General features: G+C 44.7%; 1 protein-coding gene across 1 annotated transcript in view; it reads left to right on the top strand.

Moving 5' to 3' along the window:
- The first annotated feature begins 314 nt into the window (after positions 1-314).
- DDX59 (DEAD-box helicase 59) overlaps positions 315-18,815 on the top strand; it is a 104,267-nt gene continuing 85,766 nt past the window's right edge. Inside the window, exon 1 of the mRNA XM_085601463.1 lies at positions 315-1,304. Within this exon, the coding sequence (XP_085457589.1) occupies positions 441-1,304 (864 nt within the window). The 5' untranslated portion in view covers positions 315-440. The remainder of the gene's footprint in view (positions 1,305-18,815) is intronic.

Below are 18,815 nucleotides of genomic sequence, written 5' to 3'. Positions count from 1 at the left end.
CAAATTGACTGTGAAATTCCGTTCCTTGTGCCACCACTATTGTGTTCTCGTCCCTATCTGCTATCACTCCTAGACCACCAATTTTTGGTATTCATCCGGCAACAATTTAATTAAATGACCAGCACTGCGGGTCGGAGCCGAAATACTTACAATCGCATTTCCGCTTCCAGTCTCTCTAGCTCAAACTTCCAATCACCTCTCAACCGGAAAAAGGTTACGTCTACTATCCGGCACTGTTTGCATTCCAAGCCTCGATGTCAAAGTTAGAGCAACTCCTATTGGCCTATCGTCACAAGGAACTAATCTGATTTGCTGTGCTTTCTAGGGGGCCTGACCTGTCTTTTTAAAATGGCGCTGCTCAGAGTTTCTCACTGAATGATAGAACTGTAGCTGATAGTTTTGTTAATCTCAAGAGGGGAAAAAGCCGGGGTCGGGGGACGATGTTTTTGCCCCGTTCTCTAAAAGTGAAGAGAACCGTTGACGAGGAGATCTGCCCTGCCAAGAAGAGCAGCCTCAGTCCGTTGGTCTCAGGCGACAAACCGGTGGCACATTCACAAGACTACGACCGAGAGCGCCATTCCTTAGCCACAGTTTCACCCCCCAAAGGTATATTCCCTTCCACCACTCAATTGGACGAGCGCTCTCCGCTAACTCCAGAACGGGTCTCCGCTCTCCCTTTACCCGATAACTCGCACATAGCAGCGCCGCTGCCAGATGTTCCGACAACAGCTGTCATCCCGGATAACTCCTTCGAGGAAGAGCCCGTGAAGTCGTTCAGTAAGAGTCAGCGATGGCCGCGGCCGGGGGAGCCTGTGTGTGCTCTGTGCGGCCGCTATGGGGAGTATATCTGCGAGCAGACGGAAAAGGATGTGTGCAGCCTTCAGTGCAAGGCGCTGGGCCTAATGCAAGCGGGACTAGGGCCCAGGCCGCCGGATCCTGCAACGCCTCCTACTCCCTTGGAGCTTACCGAACTTTCAGAGCCTGCCGATGCTCGCTACCGGTACTCGGAGCACCCTTTCATCTCCCGCCTGCAGGAAGAGCAGGTGCAGCTTCTTAGGCAGCAGCTGGGTCTTTTGGTACAGGGTCTCGATCCACCACGGCCAATTGTGGAATTCGAGCACTGCGGCCTCCCAGAAGCCCTTTGCGGCAACTTAGCCAGCGCTGGCTATGAAGCACCCACACCTGTGCAGATGCAGGTGTTGCCTGCCGCCCTGGCGGGCAGGGACGTGATCGCCAGCGCTGACACCGGGTCTGGCAAGAGCCTTGCCTTTCTTCTGCCGGTGATCTCTAGGGCCATGGGGCAGGTAAATTATGCGTCTTTTCATTGCAGTGTACACGGAAAACGCCACAGAAGCTGATCTGCCCCAGCCAAATATACCACGGAAAACAAGCAAAGCACATGCTGTGCGTTTGAAAAGCGCACTATCATCCGCAAAGATATCCTGGCGCTGTGTGTGTGTGCTTAGTCCTGCCTATTGTAGGTTGGTTAATTTGAAAACTCAGGTCGTCAGCTTCTTGCGGAATTGAGGGAGAGGAGCAGGTTCTGATGTGTAGTGAGTCTGTTCCATGCTTTAGGAGTGATGTAAGGAACTCCTATCTTCCTGTTCTGGCTTTGTGGATGCATTGAACGTGTGCACGTAGGAGTCTGCAGAGGTGTCTGGGTGGTTGTTAGAAGGAGATGGACTGTTTAGGTAGGTGGGGCCTAAGGTGTGTAGCTCTTTGAATGTGTGTGAGGAGTCTGAAATGAGTAAGTTAGTGTATTAGGAGCTAGTGGAGCTCTCCGAGGTATGGTGTCAGTTCTGAACAGGTGGTTGAGGATGTGTTTTACTGCCCAGTTCTGGGTGGTTTATAGTCTTCTAGTGAGTTACTTTGGCAGGTGTGCCTGTAGTCCAACTTGCTGGTGACTAGGGTGTGAGGGACAGTTTTTCTAGTGTTGCGTGGGAACCATTTGAAGAGCTTCCTAAGCATCTTAAGGGTGTGGAAGAAGGATGCAGTCACAGTGTTGACTTGTGCGATCATGTCAAATTTGTTGTTGATGATAATTCCAAGGTTCCTGGTGTGGGGGTTGGGTGTGGTTCTGCGTTTGGACGGTCCCCAACTGAAGTCCTATGGTGAGGTGTTATTGCAGACTATCTCTACTTTTGTCTTGTGGTTATTGAGTTTGAGACAGTTGGCTTTCATCTAGTTAGCGACTTTGTACAAGCATGCAGCGAACTTGTTTTTTTGTGTTGGAGTCTTATCTAAGAAGGAGAGTATGAGTTGTGTGTCGTCTGTGTAAGAGAGGATGTTGACATGCGCACGGATGACTTTGGCCAGAGGGATCCTGTATAGGTTAAAGAGGGTGGTGTTGAACAGTGAATCTTGAGGCACTTCAAAACTGAGTTTGCTAGCTTCCGACGATTACAGTGCCCGGCTAACAACTTGTCATGTTTGATGTTCTTCTATAATGTGAGAAGAGTCATATGTGCTGTTTCGTTTTGGAAGTTATAGGAAATCTGCCAATTTTTTAGTTTGGTTATGTGTGATATATAAGTGGCATATGCATTGCACTTTGAATGATACTTTTTTACAAGTTGAAAAACAATTATAGACATATAAAAAGTTAAATATCAGAACCTACCCATTTTGTGAAATCTAGTGATCTGGAAACTGCCTAAAAATAACTGGCATAGTTTTGCAGTGCATATGCAAAGTCACTACCCTTTTTGTTTCAAACATACTACTACCTCAGCATTAACGGACCTGGTTCTTCTTCTTACTACGTGCATAAGCCCTCTGCTGATGGCCCATCCATAGAAGATCTGCAGAGCCGCAATCTGTGAATGCCTAATTCATTTGGTAGATTTCAGATCTTTCGAGTTATCTAGCTCAGCCATTTGGGAACTCTCCAAGATGCTGCTTATGTATGCTACTTCCATCTGCAGCTTGTCCTATATCAGTTCTGCAGAAGTGTCTGGGACTGCGGCCCATAACTAGAGTCAGTGCAAGTTACAATGAGAATGGGGCTTTCAGATTGGAGCGTGTGTGCACCACTGTGACAGTCAATAACCAATATATCCTAGCACAAAGCTGCTCCTGCAGCATTACACTCTAATTGCCAGCGCAAGTACCAATTAGGCCCTGCAATTTTAGAACGGGGGGCTTCTACCTGCCATGTCTAATAACATGCACAAAATCCAAATGTACATGTCTGAAGGCGAGTGTTTTGTGACTTTGCTGAGTCGTGAGGCAGTAAGTTGAGGCACAGCAGACACATGTAGAACCTCAGCCAAGGGTATATTAAAAAAAAAATGTACTGAATGATGCTGCAAGTACCAATCTGAGTGTTCTGACATTTATGCATGTGTCCACCGCCATAAGTTCCAAAGTGGTATTAGAGCTGGAGGGGTCAACATGGCAGTCACTTCCTCTGACTCAATTTTAGAAGCCTAGTGCGCCTCTGCTGAGTTGCTCGCTGCCTGCCACCCTGAAGTATATTTTATAAACATAGGCCACGCAGAGCGCTTAGCTGAACAGCCAGGGTTTCAATTTCTTACAGACATTGAGAAGCGAAGAAACTGTCCTGATATGCTGAGGAAGCTTATTCCAGTTCTGGTGCGATGACTGAGAAATCATGCCCTCCTGACTTGCTTCTGCGGGTGCAGGGGACCTGAATGAGGATGAGAGGTAGAGCATATTTGTCTGGAATGCAGGTAGAGTTGGAGTTGGTCTTTGTGGTATGCCGGTCTGGCGTTGTTTTGTGTAGGGCTTTGTAGGTGTGGATCTGTAGGTTGAATTGGCAGAGTTTCATGATGGGTAGCTAGTGTAGTTCAGTGAGATTGGGAGTGATGTGAGCACTTCTGGGGACATCTAGAAGCAGTCTGGCGGTGGTGTTTCGGATGGTGTGGAGTCTTTGCATGAGGTGGTTGGAGATGACAACGTAGAGCGCGTTGCCATATTAGTCTGCTTTGCTGTAGTAGTCTTCCGGTTTATGAGGGCCTGAGCGGCTTTGCATGTTGTGTGTGGGGAGCCACTTGAAGATCTTGTGAAGCATTCTGAGAATGAGGCAGCAGGATGTGGTCACAGAATTGATCTGTTTGTTCATTGTGAGTTTGTCTTCAAGGATGATGCTGAGATTTCATGCGTGGTCGATGGGGATGGGCATGGGGCCTATTGTGGAGGGATATCGGGAGGAGTCCCAAGGGGAGCTCTTGTTTGCAAAGATCAGGATATCCTTTATTTCGTTTTGAGTGTAAGGCAGTTCTCTCTCATCCAGTTTGCCTCATTGGTCATGCAGGAGGTGAAGTTCATCCTGGTGGTGTTTGCGTTGGTGAGGGGGAGGATGAGCAGTGTCATCGGCGTAGGAGATAATGTTGATGCCGTGGGCTTTTAAGATGTGGGCGAAGGGTGCCATGTACATATTGAACAGGGTTGGGCTTAGGCAGGAGCCCTGGGGGACTCGGCATACTAGTTTGTGTTCAGGTGTTTAAGGGGTGAGTGTGATACATGCCTCTGTTGGAGAGGAAAGAGGCGATCCATCTGAGGGCGAGGCTCTGAAGTCCTGGGACCCAGAGACTGGTGATAAGGGTGCCATGGGAGATGGTGCCGAAGGCCGCAGTGAGGTCTAGCGTGATGATAGCGTCTGTTTCCCCTTCATCCATTATAGACCGGATATAGTCTGTTGCTGCCAGGATGGCAGTTTCTGTGCTGTGGTTGCTGCGGAACCCTGACTGGGTGGATTCCAGGAGGTGATGCTGTTTTAGATGGGTGGAGAGGTGCCTGTTGATCACTTTCTCCAGTCCCTTGGACGGGAAAAGGCATAGCGAGATGTATCTGCAAGGCTACTTGGCTCAAAGAATACCAGCCACAGGTGGACACCAAGAAAATGCTGATGATGTTAAACGCCTGCCTTGCAGGCACGTACCAATCCACGCCCCTAACTGCCCCTTAAGTATCACCCCCACTCAGTTTGGTGAGCACCTGCATTTGTTTTTGCCCAAAGCACTGAGGTGAGGGGCAGGCAAAGAGCTCTTTGTGACTAGTCAGCGCTGAAGTGGGTAAAGCCAATCGTAATGGAGAAGAACAGGGTGGCAAGCAATCACTTCAGACAAGTGGGTACTGCTAATTGTACAGCTGTGTTATACCCTCCTGTTTTATTTCCTATCCACCGTACCTTCCACCACCCTCTCGACGCCTGGCAGAGAACCATCTGCCCATCTTAAACAGGAAGTGCAAGTTCTTTTGGTCAAAGGGGCCAGAAAGTAGGTTCTGAAGTAGGAAATGGGTGTTACTCCTCCTATTTCCTTGTGCAGAGGTAGGATGGAGGCTTTTGTCCTGATTTAGATCATCACCCTAACCCATTGCTGTGGAAGGACAAATTCACACTGCTCATGCAAACCTAGGTCCAGTCTGCCCTAGTGCTTGTAGATTGATTGGTGGCATTGGACCTGAACGGTGCCTATTCCCATATCCCTGCCTTACAGGCTCACTGGTTCAACCAGCACTTCAGTGGGCTAGGAGCTTTTTTAGTTTTCAGTGCTCCCTTCTGGTCTCACCAATGCTCCTTGAAAGTGATGGCTGTGGTTGCAGTGCACCGTCAGTCATAAATTCCAGTCTTCCCCTACCTCAACTACTGGCTGTTGAAGAGGTAGGTTCGCTTCAGCTATCTATCAACAACCTCCAGACAACAGTGAACCTCCTAACACAGGGTTGTGGAATTTAATAAAATATCTACTTGTCCATAAGACAGGTTGCTTCATAAATGTATTTGTCCAGTATAAAAAAATCACTTGTCCCTTTGCTGCCACATAGCACAGCGACAAACTATGGAAGAAATCTCATTATTTAAGCACTCTAATAATAGCCTCATATTATGCCTGTGCTCAAACTATAGTAGAGTTTGAATTCTAGCAATTCCCTTATTTTCTCACCTTTCCGCAGATCTACATACTGGGGCTGAAGGTAGCAGTATTTAGTAGTTTCATGGTTGGGATGCCTTTATGAGTCTGTGCAAGCCTAGTAACTTGAATGTTTAAGGGGTTTTCACCATCTCTTCTCTAAATGTTTCCCATCCTGAGAAAGGATGGAAGTGAATTCTTGGCAAGAGTAGAAGTAAAACTTGTTCTAGGGTTCGATTTATTAAAAAAAAATATAAAAAAAATTGGAGGGAAAGTGAACTTGTAAATGCTCAACAGATTTTCATATGAGCAGATCTACACATTCATATGCTAGTGCTAAAATGCAGTTCACAAATATTTTCTAAGAATACGATTACCTGGCCTACTTCTGTAAATTCTTGTGAATTCATGAAAGTCCTAAGTCTGTACTAGTCCAAGGACATATACCATGGGTGCAACTTTGTGACCTTCTTTAAGATTTAGACCCGTAATTAGGTCCAGCATAAACCAGGACCTTTTTTATTTATTAAATTCTATCTCTCTCCACCCATCGGCTGGCTTCAATGTGAGTGTCAGCATTTTGCTCTTTTACTAGTAGCATATCGGCAAAGTAGTTTTGTCAGTGCCAAGGACTACTGTGGCAATGATTACTTTTTGAGACCCCCCAAATATTTTGGTTTTTGGCAATGTTTGTTATAATGGTGAGGGCCTGGCAGCCCCCACAACAATAAAGCTTTACAAAAACACTGTGAAAACATGGCACGCATTGACTAAACCAAAAGGCTGACCACCAATGTCCCACCTATTGCCTTGCCATTGCTTGTTTTTTTTGTTTCCTATAATCTTGTTGAAACTGGTTACACTGATTTTCCATTATGAATATTTTTTGGAAATACTAGCATGCATCAACACATTTTCCTAAATGATGCTTCAAAGAAATGGTACCTAAAATTTCACAGTAGTGTAGAAAAATGTCTTTTTTTCCTAGTTGCATTTTATGTCAACATTTTTATTTTGAAAGAAAAGAATCTTCAATCTTGCTTTCAATGTTCCACGAATATTTTCAACTAATCAGTGAGCATTCTGGGAGCATTATACATAGCCTTGCATCGGTAAACGTTTCAAACATGTACACATTCTTATACTGGAACCGCTGTCAATAGTGCAGTTCGAACTGACGGCATTTCCTTACAGTTCTCACCCTAATAATAAAGGCTTTGCATTAATGAACCATTAATACAAGTTTGATCAGCATTAACATATGGCCACAAATATTACCTTAACTGTAGACCATGCCTTTCCCTAATCCATAATACTGTAAACTGGCAGCCAAAGGGTTTGTGCTGCTGAGTCTTCTTGTCCCCTAGGACAAAATAAACATGTTGCCCTTGACCCCAAACAATATTTCCTGGATGTCAGGCTATAGGTATTCCAAACCTCTGTAACATCATTGGGGTTCACTATCAACCAGCCCAAGTCATACTGGATTCCTTTGCATACGCTCCCTTTCATCAGATCTATTCTGAGTATGTTTCCTTTCTCCTGGAATGGAAAGTCCAGGGCATTCGGCTGATGTTTTGGAATCTGTCCTGCATCTCAGTGAAGATGACTGATGCTGCTGAGATTGTTGGTCTCCTGCTGGTAAAGCAGTCCAGATGGCACATACATGCTATGTTGTGGGACCTAAAGTCCCAGTGGCCATAGTAACCTGGAATTCTGTCAGATTGTATCCAAATTTAGAAAGAGACTGCAAAAGATCTGCAGTGGTGAGTGCTGGACTGTGATTGGGTCAGTAGCTGACCACTCTCCTTAACCAATCTAGAGCCGATGGTGGTCAACAGATGCATCACTACTACTTCATTGGGGAGGACATTTAGAAGTGGTGGATATCAGAGGCCTTTGATCTCCGGCAGAGGCTGAACTCTCCATTAACTTATTGGAGTTGCGGGGGATTCGCTTGGCATTCGAGGCCTTCTGGCCACTGTCAAAGGGAGGCTGTTGCAGGTGCTCATGGACAGCAACACTATCCTGTGGTTCGTAACAAGCTGGGAGCAGTCCTGGACCTTGTGTTCTGTGCTAGGAGGCCTTGCGTCTCTTGAAGTGGCTGAACTGCCAAAGGATTTCTCTGGTGGTGAACCACCCGGCAAGATCTTTAAAAACCAGGGCTGGCAAACACAGCCGCAAGCACCTGGGGATTATAAATGTCATAGGCAAACATTTAGCAATGGTTAAAACCCTGACTAGATCTTTAGACCACCGCCAACAGCCTGCAATGTCAGCCGTTCTGTGCATTTGAGTTTTCACAGCAGTTCTCCCCCGGAGACTCCTCTCTAAAGTGAAGCTCAGGACTTCTGTATGCCTTACCACCACTGCCTTTCTTGCCTCAAGTTCAGGAACGACCAGGCCAAAGCTGTCTTAGTTGCAGCAGATTGAGCCAGGATAGTGTTGCACCTGGAACTCCTGGACATGAGCATTTGTCATTCGATCAAGCTGCCGCTTCGGGAGGGTATTCTGTCTCAGCAGCAGGGCAGGATGTACATTTGGAGTTTGAGCGGGAACAGTAGATCTCCAACCTGCATCGGTCATTTATGTCCTCTTGGCGGCGAGTCTTCCCTTCAGAAAAGCGGTATACACCAGCCGTTGGGACAGATTTGTGGATTGGTGCATTACTTGACAAATTGACCCTTTACAAGCAAATTTGTCTGAAGTTGTAATATTTGTTCTATCCCTGACCCAGCAAAAACTTACCATGGGCACTGTTAAGGGCTACTTGCCAGCTATTTTAGCTTTCTTGCTGTTGCCAGGTCAAATCTCCCCTCATGATGAGGTTTGTGAAAGGTTTGCAACATTTGTTTCCACCAAAACCCCCTGTGATGCACCAGTGTGTCTTGACTTTAGTCCTCATCTTTTTGATGTGCAGCTTTTGTAAGTGAACCTTAGGCTCTCTGTGTCGATTCATCTTACACCACTTCTTTCCTGACAAGTTAGTTCTAAAGACCTGAGCCTCATTACTACCAAAAGTAGTCCCTCCTTTCCATGTCAATCAGGGTATCACCCTTCTAATGCTCTTTGCTCCACCTTATCCCTCTAAAGATAGAGAGAGAGAGACTTCATCTTTTGGATTCTAAAAGAGCTTTCAGTTTCAATATTGATCGTACCAAAAAGTATTGAATAGACTAACAGCTCTTAGGGTTTTCCAGGGTGAAGCAGTACAAAACAGACCATGTCCTGATTGATTGTTCTCTGTATAAAGATGTGCTTTGTACTGGTGAAAACGCAGCCTCCAAAAGGCTTGTGGGCTCATTCCATTAGGGCCAAAGCTGGTACTACTGCGATAGCACGCGGAGTGCCTGTTATGTAAATCTTTCAGGCTGCCACATGGGCTTTGGTTCACTCATTCACAGAGCACTTCTGCCTCGTCTCTCTGGTCTGTCTAGAGGGCCATTTTGTCCACTTGGTCCTGCAGGACGTTTTGGTATGAGCCACCATATTTGGAGGTACTGCTAAGGCATTAATTCACAGGGTGAGGAATTTGCAGTTCGAAGTAGCCACCAGAAGAACAAGTTACCTACCTTTGGTAACGTTCTTTACTCTCCAGTCCTCCTGACGAATGGCCTGGGTATCTCCAGTATTGTTCACTACAATCAGGCAACACAGGTGTTATATTTTCGAATTAAACTGAAACGCAAAGAGCTTCATAGTCCACTGTATTGCTGAATTACATGTATGAAAGATTCCACTGTTAAAAAGGAATGACTGCAGTTGGACCTCTATTCGTCCTTGGCCACTAAAAACACTTTGGCAGTGTGGAATATAGTAGCTGTAGCACAGGAGCTTACACATTTCCCTCATTACTTTTTTCGCCATAGTAAACCACTCTTAATCCAACCATGAGGGTGAGTGACTGTTGAATGGACGTGGTAGGGTTGTGTAAGATTGGGAGCCTTGTTTGACGCAATTTGTTTAAACCATTTGAAAAACTCAAAAAAGACTTCAGACTCCAAGAGACCAAAATACTTCATTATTGCCAAATCTAGCACTAGGCACTATATTCCTTATGAATCCCTCACGTGGCTAGGCACTTGACTAGATTTGTGAAGGGTCTGATTACACAGCATGAAGATAAAAGCAGTTTCTGTTGTTTACAGGTTCCTCAACTGCCTGTTTAAAGTAAGAAAGGCTCGATGGGGGAAAAAAATGTTAGACAGAGATGGGAAGACAGTTCACTGAGGGAGCATAAGATATATATTTATATATATACCCAATCAAATATATTAGCTGTAAGCCCCACAGATATGGAGGCTATTACAATGATGGTGTTTCACCAAGTTGACAGTACACACCAGCCAAGCTACATGTGCAGGATAGACATCGATTGGATGGATTGTGGAGAGACTACGACATAGATATATGTGGGAGTGCTCAAGAATACAGTCTTATGCTGTGAGTGCTTGATGCCATAGACTCAGTGTTTCATACCTCCATGCCGAGATTCCCAGCATGCCCTGTTTTGGTGCTTTCCAATATTCATGCACTCCCTCTTTGTTCACTGAGGGGTATACAAATGTCCCTAGCACTATGTGCCATGTAGCAAGCCTTAACGTCTCTGGAGGAAGGTGAGCGTTCTGGAAGCTGGGCATTGGCCATAGTGTCTATGGGGTCTGGTAGGCATGGGGGAGCTTATAGTGTCCCTGGAACAGAAACTGCAGTCGTTTGAATCAGACTCATTGCCTTGGGATACATATCTTCCAAATTTTTAGAACTCTACAGCCCCACATTTCTGGAAGTATTGAAAATTATTATACCAATGTGTCAAAGAAATACTACACATCAGTTTTAGTCTGAAAGGATTTATTAACAAAACAAAAGAATATATTTGGAATCGGAGTATAAGCAGGCAAGGGGGGTACATCTTTAAAGCTGGCAGCATAACCTGCTCAATTAGTAAAGTGAAGATACACATTTATATTATTCTTCATATCGTTCTGCCGGGGATCCCACAGTGCGACCTAACATGGGTATTATACAGGCTTCCGAAGAATGAGCTCCTGAGAAAGGAAGACGACTGTCTGTTGTGACATGATTGTAAACCTTTTCGGCTGAGCAAGCCCCTCTACACGTTCTCACCTCTGTTGCCAAAATGAGGCTCAACTTCAGAGGCAGGCGCTTCCTTGAAGCATTTCTTAGCATGAGCAGAAAGACATGGCTGAAGTGAGTTAGCATTACGCTAAAAAGAGTCATTATTCACTCATGCAATTTAGGATGCTTCAACCTGGTGAAGATGTAGTAAAATGTACACACTGTCTTTAGTGCTTAGTGGTTATGACTGCAATCCCAACTAGGTGATGTTAATAAGTCTTTACAAACATATAAGTATAAATGAGGCCTACACGCAGGTGATGGCAAGGAAATCTGCTCACAAAAGAACGGGCTTATCTGTCTTCCAGCATTCTATGACATCACAATAATACCAATTTAACATTACACACACATTACATCACAGTACAGGCAAGTTCTAATTGTTTCATAACGACGGTATACTCAACCCAGTTAAAGCGTACTGTATGAAGGTGAGTGAAAGATGATATAACTTTAAAATAATTAACTTACTATGGACAACATCTTCCTTCTCTAATAATTCTTTTAAAACTTAATATAAAACAAAATCACCAAATCTCTTTGGTTGTTTCAACATCCTGCCAGAAGACAGACTTCTATCATCATTGACATTATGTGAAACAACATATTCATTAGATATAACTTTATTCCTGTCTAAGTTGTGGTCATTTCAAAATCCAATATTTTCTTGTGAAACAAGAAGCTTTTCTTTAGATAGGTCTGCACTCTTGTCGAGGTTGTATTTGCTAGAAACTCCAGAGTGACTATTATTTGCATCACTAAACCTCTCATTTCTCCTATCTCTACTTGTGTTGCTCTCATTTAATATTTCACAAGTAGAGGAACTTTCAAAAGAACAAATGTTCTACGCCATCCCAGAAGAAGAAATCACTTCTATTAAAATTGCTGGATTCTTTACCCATTAAAAGTTCTTCTTGGCCTGGTTTCAACTTTACAACATCTCTTTTGCTCCGCCATCACTTATCCTTTAACAAAACAGCACTATTAGAAACTTCCACACAAAAAATGAAGTAAATACTGATTCGCGATTTGGATCTTTCACAGGTTTTGTGATAATGACCCAGTCACCTTTTTCAGTTATTTTTGTTTTTAGTTCTATTAACAGCATCATGATTTTGGTTAACTTATGTGTTTCTACAACTTTTTGCTGAATCTTTAACTCGCTATCATTAATTTTTTCACATTGTTTTCTTGAATTAAACATTTTACCAAATTTAGGTGTGAGTACAGTATTACAGCTCCTACCTCTCATTAAATAAAATGGTGAAAAACCAGTTGTTTCATGAGCTGTGTTATTATAACTGTAAACTTTGTCATGAATAATTTCACTTGCATATAGATGACACGCCACAGTCAATTGTGCACCTTCCTTTAGAAATCTATGTATCCGTTCCACTTGACCATTGGAAGAGGGACTATATAAAGTTTTTTTTTTTCCTGTTTCACTCGAAGATGTTTTAAAAAATTGGTAATTTTAGTAGACACAAGTTGTCCCTTTCTGAGATACCAATATGTTTTGGTTGACCTTCCATTGCAATTTTTTTTTTTTTTAAATGCGATAATTACCTCTGTAGTAATATTCGTAATGGACCTATTTGGTGTAGTAATCTGAGAGGACCACAAGATAGAATTGGCGGATGAGGAGGCACCTGAGCGCCGTACTGCTGCCCCTCCCCCACACGAGGTCTGCGATGGTGGAAGGCGTTCGTTTTCCCGTAACGGTCACGGAGGAAAAGCAGGGCACCTTCACAGGAGCGCTTTCCGAGGCTTTCGTCTGCGTTTAAAGTAATACCGGCTTCCGCTGTGGTACGATGAGCAGGCAGCGGATAGAACTTTCTCCGGAGGTTTGCTTGCAGACTGAATTGAATTGCCGGCGGTAAGCTGTAGGCAGAGCGGGGCGGAGCAAGGTGGGGAGTGCCACGCTGCACTTGAGTCCGCGGTTAGCGGTCGGTGGCCCCCATTGAATACTTGAAGGGAGCTGTTTATTAATTGCACAAAAGACTGTGAAATAGCGCTGGGCAAGATTTTGCCTATCGAAATATTGTCAGAGAAACAGAAGGAGCAGAGGAACAACTTTATCCTGGTGTACACAGGAGATTGTAAGTCCTGTATAAAACTATTTTTTTTTTTTTGAAGGAGTACAGAGGTCAAGGGTCTCTTTTGCTGAGTGATAAGGGGTTAATCTGTTTGAACTTTGAACTGGGGGGGGAGTAACACCGCAGCGCAGAGGAGCAGAGGCACATTACCTGGCCTGGAGAGTCTCCTGGGTCCCTAACGCTGCAGTCTCGCCGCGCCGCTTTGCAACACCCGGCGGTCTGTGGCTGGAGACTACAGCTCCCAGGGAGACTTGCGGCGACCTCCAGCTCGCCGGTTTAAGAGAAGGACGCGTCGCTGGGCAGAGGGCGGGCCGTCTGAGGCCGTCAGAGGCAGGAGGAGGCTGGGCTGGGCCAGAGACCCTGTGAGTAACAAACTGTGCTTTATTATTTATCCGGAGCAGCGTCGGATAAGGCTGTGGGACTTTGCAGGCTTATATTTTGATAAACTGGTCATTTGATTCCTGGTGACACCTAGGCATAGTCAAAGCTGAAAATCAACTCCGTTTAATCTACTACAATGTCAGGCACAAAGAAAGACAAGGTGGTTACGGGGGCAGGCTCCATGAACAATTTCCTTGTCAAAATGGTTAAAAAAATCAATGATGACAGAAGGGCTTCTTTGGGCAAAGTAGCTTCTCTAGACTATGATCTCCCTCCAGAAAGAGCAACTACGCCGGAGGCACCTCAAGAGGGTGAACATAGCACTGACCGTGTGTTAGGAGAACAAAACGCATGTAATCCAGCTAGCATAGTAGTAGCTTCGATCCACCAGGCCCCTGATACCATTACGCTTGATTCTATAATGCTTGATAAATTATCTTCTGACTCCGAGGAAGAGGTAGAGGTAACGGAAGGAAGCAAAAGAGAGAGACCTGTTAGAACCTGTAGAAAGCAGCAAAGTAAGAGGCGGGGTAAGATCACCCACAGGAGAAGAGGGGACACTCACTTGCCTAATAGTCACATCTCCCCTAAAGCCAAATCGAACGCAGAGAGTAAAAAGGAAACTAGCATCACCCTGAGCCCTGAGCAGTTTGGTTTGCTAATCAAAACCATAGAGGCCACTTTTGACCTAAAACTTAAGGATTCCATTGACTGCCTTGCAGCCAAATTGGACACCGCGAATGCGGAGTTAAAAAGACTAGGAGGTTTATTGGACCAACAGTTGGGCAATCTATCTAAGGCTAACCCCCCACTCCCTTCAACTAGTTCAGTGAGCTCTGAGGTTGTAGGGAAAAATGCTACAAAAGCCCCCAATTCACCTCCTTTGATCCCTCAGGTCAATTGCACGGTTAACAACCTTACTGTCCCCCCAGCCACCTGTCCCCCACCAGTAGACTCGGATGTAGACCCGGCTAGGAGCCATCAGAGATCAGGTCTCTTATATAACACGAATGCCATACAAAGTAGGCGCAATAATTTTATTAATCTGCCCCCGGATTGCGCCCCCTATGTCGTCGTGTTAGCCAATGTTCCGGTGCATACCCCAGGCTCTTCCGAGCCACAAGAGGAAGTGCATGATTCCCTCAAAAACAAAGTGGTGGCTTGGCTGAGTGCTAAATGTGGTTTCCCTACTAAATTTGCTGGAGACATTATCACGACTAGGAGAGTGAATTGGATTGGTCCCTCGAGGAAAACTTGTAGAGGGGATTGTGTGGTCATGAACTTTAAATACCCACAACATGTGGCCACAGTCCTCCTACGGGCAGCATCTCTGATGGAGGACAGCAATGGTATTCAAGTGCGCCCGTTAGGGTATTTCTACAATCATGTCAATTTAGCCTCCCTGCCCAGACAAAGACTAAGTCCATTTACCCCGGTGGGGCCCAGATCAGCTCCTCAAAGTTTGTTTCAGGGACGCGATAACTTCTTTACCTTTGGTCCCCCTATTACAACTCACAACAGATTCGATGCTCTCTCAGGTCTCGATCTTTGCGATTGACGGGGTGACGGAGAGGGTACAGTGGACGATGTCATAGTGGATTCAACACCAACGGTTCATGTACCTTCTTCTGCTGTGGATGATAACAGTTTACCAGAGATCACAATTGATAAAGGGGACACGGTCAGACTGGTATCCTGGAACATTGCTGGTTTGCGGTCTAAGAAGGGAGACCCAAACTGGGAAAATTTTGTAAAGCGCCACGATATCATTGCCATTCAAGAGACTTGGGATATGGAGTGTGATTACTGGTTGGACGGTTTTACATCTTATTTTGTACCTGCTTTGCCTTCCCCCGCAGGCCGGAACAAAGGAGGTCTTTTGACGCTGGTATCGGTGAACATCAAGGGCAAAATCACCCCGATAGACTGTGCCTCTCATAGTTTCCTCGTATTGGAGATAATATTAGAGGATGGTTGTAAATTGCTTCTTGTTAACTGCTATAATGCACCGAACGGTCACCCAGAAACTGTGCATTTTACATGGTTATCAGACTTTTTAAGTCTTTACAGAGGCAAACAATCCACTTTGTGTCGATTTATTTTAATGGGCGATTTTAATGTTCATTTGTGCTCACATTGTGCCCTAGTGGAGGAAGATGGGCCAGATAGCGTGTCCCCCCCTCACCTAGAACATACACAGAAGGGTTTGGTGCTCGAAAATGTATTACGGGAAAATGAGCTGTATGAACCAGAATTCTACGATAAAAGTACACGGGTTGCCACCTATACGGGAAGGGCTAGTGATTCGATAATTGATTTTATTTTTGTTTCAAGAGGTTTTCTGAATTATGTGATTTCATATAATGCAATTGCTATGCCTATGAGTGACCATAATCCTGTGGGCTTGGAACTAGTGAATAGCTCCTTCTTGTTAAAATCAGCTGTCTTCCATCGGTCTATATTGCCTGTAAAGGATAAGGATCAGGGGAGAAGAATTAAATGGGAGATGGTTGTACCGGACAACTTTTTCTTAACTCTATCCTCCTCAGTTTCTGAAGAGCTAAATGTGTGTGCCAACCCGTTAACTGGGAGCAAGGAGGTTATATCTTCCTTTGAAGGTATTTGCCGGTTTGTGTCCATTTGCCTCACAGCTAAAGGTCAGGGGGGCAAACATAAATCGGTGAAAGGCTGGTTTGACAAAAATTGTAGCAAAGCACACAACCGCCTTAAGAAAGCCCTCAATACTCGCCCAAGGGACAAAGCGTTAGTGGCGCGACTAAGAAAGGATTTCACCACGGCCACTAATTTGCGTAAAAATGAACTAAAAGCCTGGGAAGATTTAATGGATAAAGCCACCCTAAAAAACAGCGCTGAGTTTTGGTCAATTATTAACACCCCCTTACTTTCAGGTGACCAAAACTCAGTGCTGGAACTAAACATATCAGAGGAGGACTGGCTTCGGCATTTTGAAAAAATTTATGATAGTAATAGGGAGTTGGAACCTTTCACAATCCCTACTATTGAGATCCCCCTGGAGCCTGTGCGATTTGATACAATTGAGGTACTTAGAGCTATAGAGGAGACAGCAGGACGCAAGGCCCCGGGCCCCGACGGAGTGCCAGCGGATATGTTCAGGGCAAATCCGCTGTTTTGGGCCAATATTCTAACAAAAGTTTTTAATGCCTCTGCCGCAGTGGGATTCCCTCAGACCTGGTCTTTAGCTACAATTGTGCCAATATTTAAAAAAGGGCAGAGAGGAGACCCAAAATGCTACAGACCAATATCGTTGCTGGACTCCTCTGTAAAAATCCTAGGAAAGGTTGTCCTAGCGAGAATATCCGCGTGGGCCAAGGGGAACAACATCCTGTCCGAGGCACAATTCGGATTTAGGTCAGGGAGGAGTACAGAGGATCAATGCCTCAATCTCCACCTCATAATTTCTAAATATACCAGAGCAAAAGGGGGAAGTATATTCCTTGGCTTCATGGACTTGTCCACAGCCTTTGATCTTGTTAATAGATCTAAGCTGTGGGCAATGCTCCTGAAGATGGGCCTCGATAGTTCCTTGGTACACTTTCTGGCGGAGCTCCATAAAGACCTGAGGGCCCGCATCAGAATGACCACTGACGGAAAGTGTACCGAGAGTTTTAGATCAACTAGAGGGGTCCGTCAGGGATGTATACTGGCGCCAATGTTGTTCACGCTATATGTGAACTCTTTGGAGGATGACCTAACGGCTGCCTCAAAGGATATCCCGATCATGGGGGGTGCACCAATTCCGGCGCTCCTCTATGCCGATGATGCGGTGCTAATAGCCAGGACCCCAGTTGCCCTGCAAAAGTTACTCGACTCCTTCGGCAACTTTATGTCCAGTCTTGACCTGGTGGTTAACAAGAACAAATCACACACTATGTCAGTAGGATGTGGTAAGCATAAAGAAAAAACCTTTTTTTGCGATGGAGAGGTGATTACAAGTGTGAAAGTTTTTACATACTTGGGAGTGATTTTTGACCAAAGGGGAACTTGGACACCGCAGTTAACATCTAAAGCGAATGCGGTGAGAAGCTCATATTCTGCAATCCTGGGGTTTACTAAGAGATTGGGGGGGAAACCAATCGAGGCTGTCCTGGCCGTTTACAAAGCCAAGACAGCCGCGATCGCTAGATACGGGGCTGCAGTCTGGGGTTATGTTAATTCTAAATGCATTCAGACGGAGGAAAACAAATTTCTTCGTTCTCTGTTGGGACTACCCCAGTCAACTGCCACTCACTCTTTACATCTAGAGCTGGGTTTGGGTTACATTCTAGATATAATCAATCTAGCTCCACTCTTGATGTGGATCAAGCTCTGGCTTAACCCGAACCTTAGCCTTAATCACAGGATAATCAAAGACTGTCTTATATTAGATCACAGGAGGGATATTCAGTGGCTGTCATATATTGAATCTATGGCCGCACATTTGGGACGCCCTGAAATCTTTAATAGTCCAGAATCCCTGTGCAAAGCTGATTTGCTGTGGGTGAAGACCAATTTCATCAGATTACGTATGGCCGAGCGTGAAGCGGATGAGTTATGTAAACCCTCTGTGAGGGCTCATGTATTGATAACCCCATCTTTTGAGTTGGCTCCTTATTTGTCAGTGGTCACTAATTCTTTTCATAGGTGGCTACTGTCCAAATTCCGTTTTAACCAAATTTATATGGTTCTGCGGGACGAGAAAGACTGGTGTAAGCTCGAGGAATCGTCCCCATGCAAATGCGATGGTTTCTCCACTCAGGATAATGCCCATTTTCTGTTCTTCTGTTCTTTTTATCACGAACCTCGTACCCGATATTTAAAATCAATTCTGAAGGAGCTGGGTTTTACGCAGTACAAGCCTGCGTTGTTATATTTACAGATGATGCATTCCCCTGTAATTATGTATTGCACTGCTAGCTTTTTGGCTGCATCTGTTAGACGTAAGAGATCAAGGTTAAGATTGGAATCACAGATGAGGACAGATACTTGAATTCATGTTTATTGTAGTGATGAGTGCAAACTGTAATGAATTTTGTGTAAATAATGCCTTTTTAACTTGCTTTTAAAATCCACCTACTGTTTAATACTGTTTTAACCTGTTTCTTAAGATATATGAATGTATGATATTTGTTGTAGAATACTTTTATGATTTTAATTAATCGAATAAAGTGGACTTTGACTTGACTTGACTTGGCTTCCAAAATGTTGAGTAGACCTGAAAAATCCTTAGCAACTTTGGACCAAGGTCCTTCAGGACTGACCACCAAATGCATTTAATTTTTACATGTTTTCCAGTGTTTGTCAG

This window comes from Triturus cristatus, chromosome 4_2 (assembly GCF_964204655.1).
Source record: "Triturus cristatus chromosome 4_2, aTriCri1.1, whole genome shotgun sequence".
Classification (NCBI taxonomy): domain Eukaryota; kingdom Metazoa; phylum Chordata; class Amphibia; order Caudata; family Salamandridae; genus Triturus; species Triturus cristatus.
This window is presented reverse-complemented; position numbering and strand designations above follow the sequence as displayed.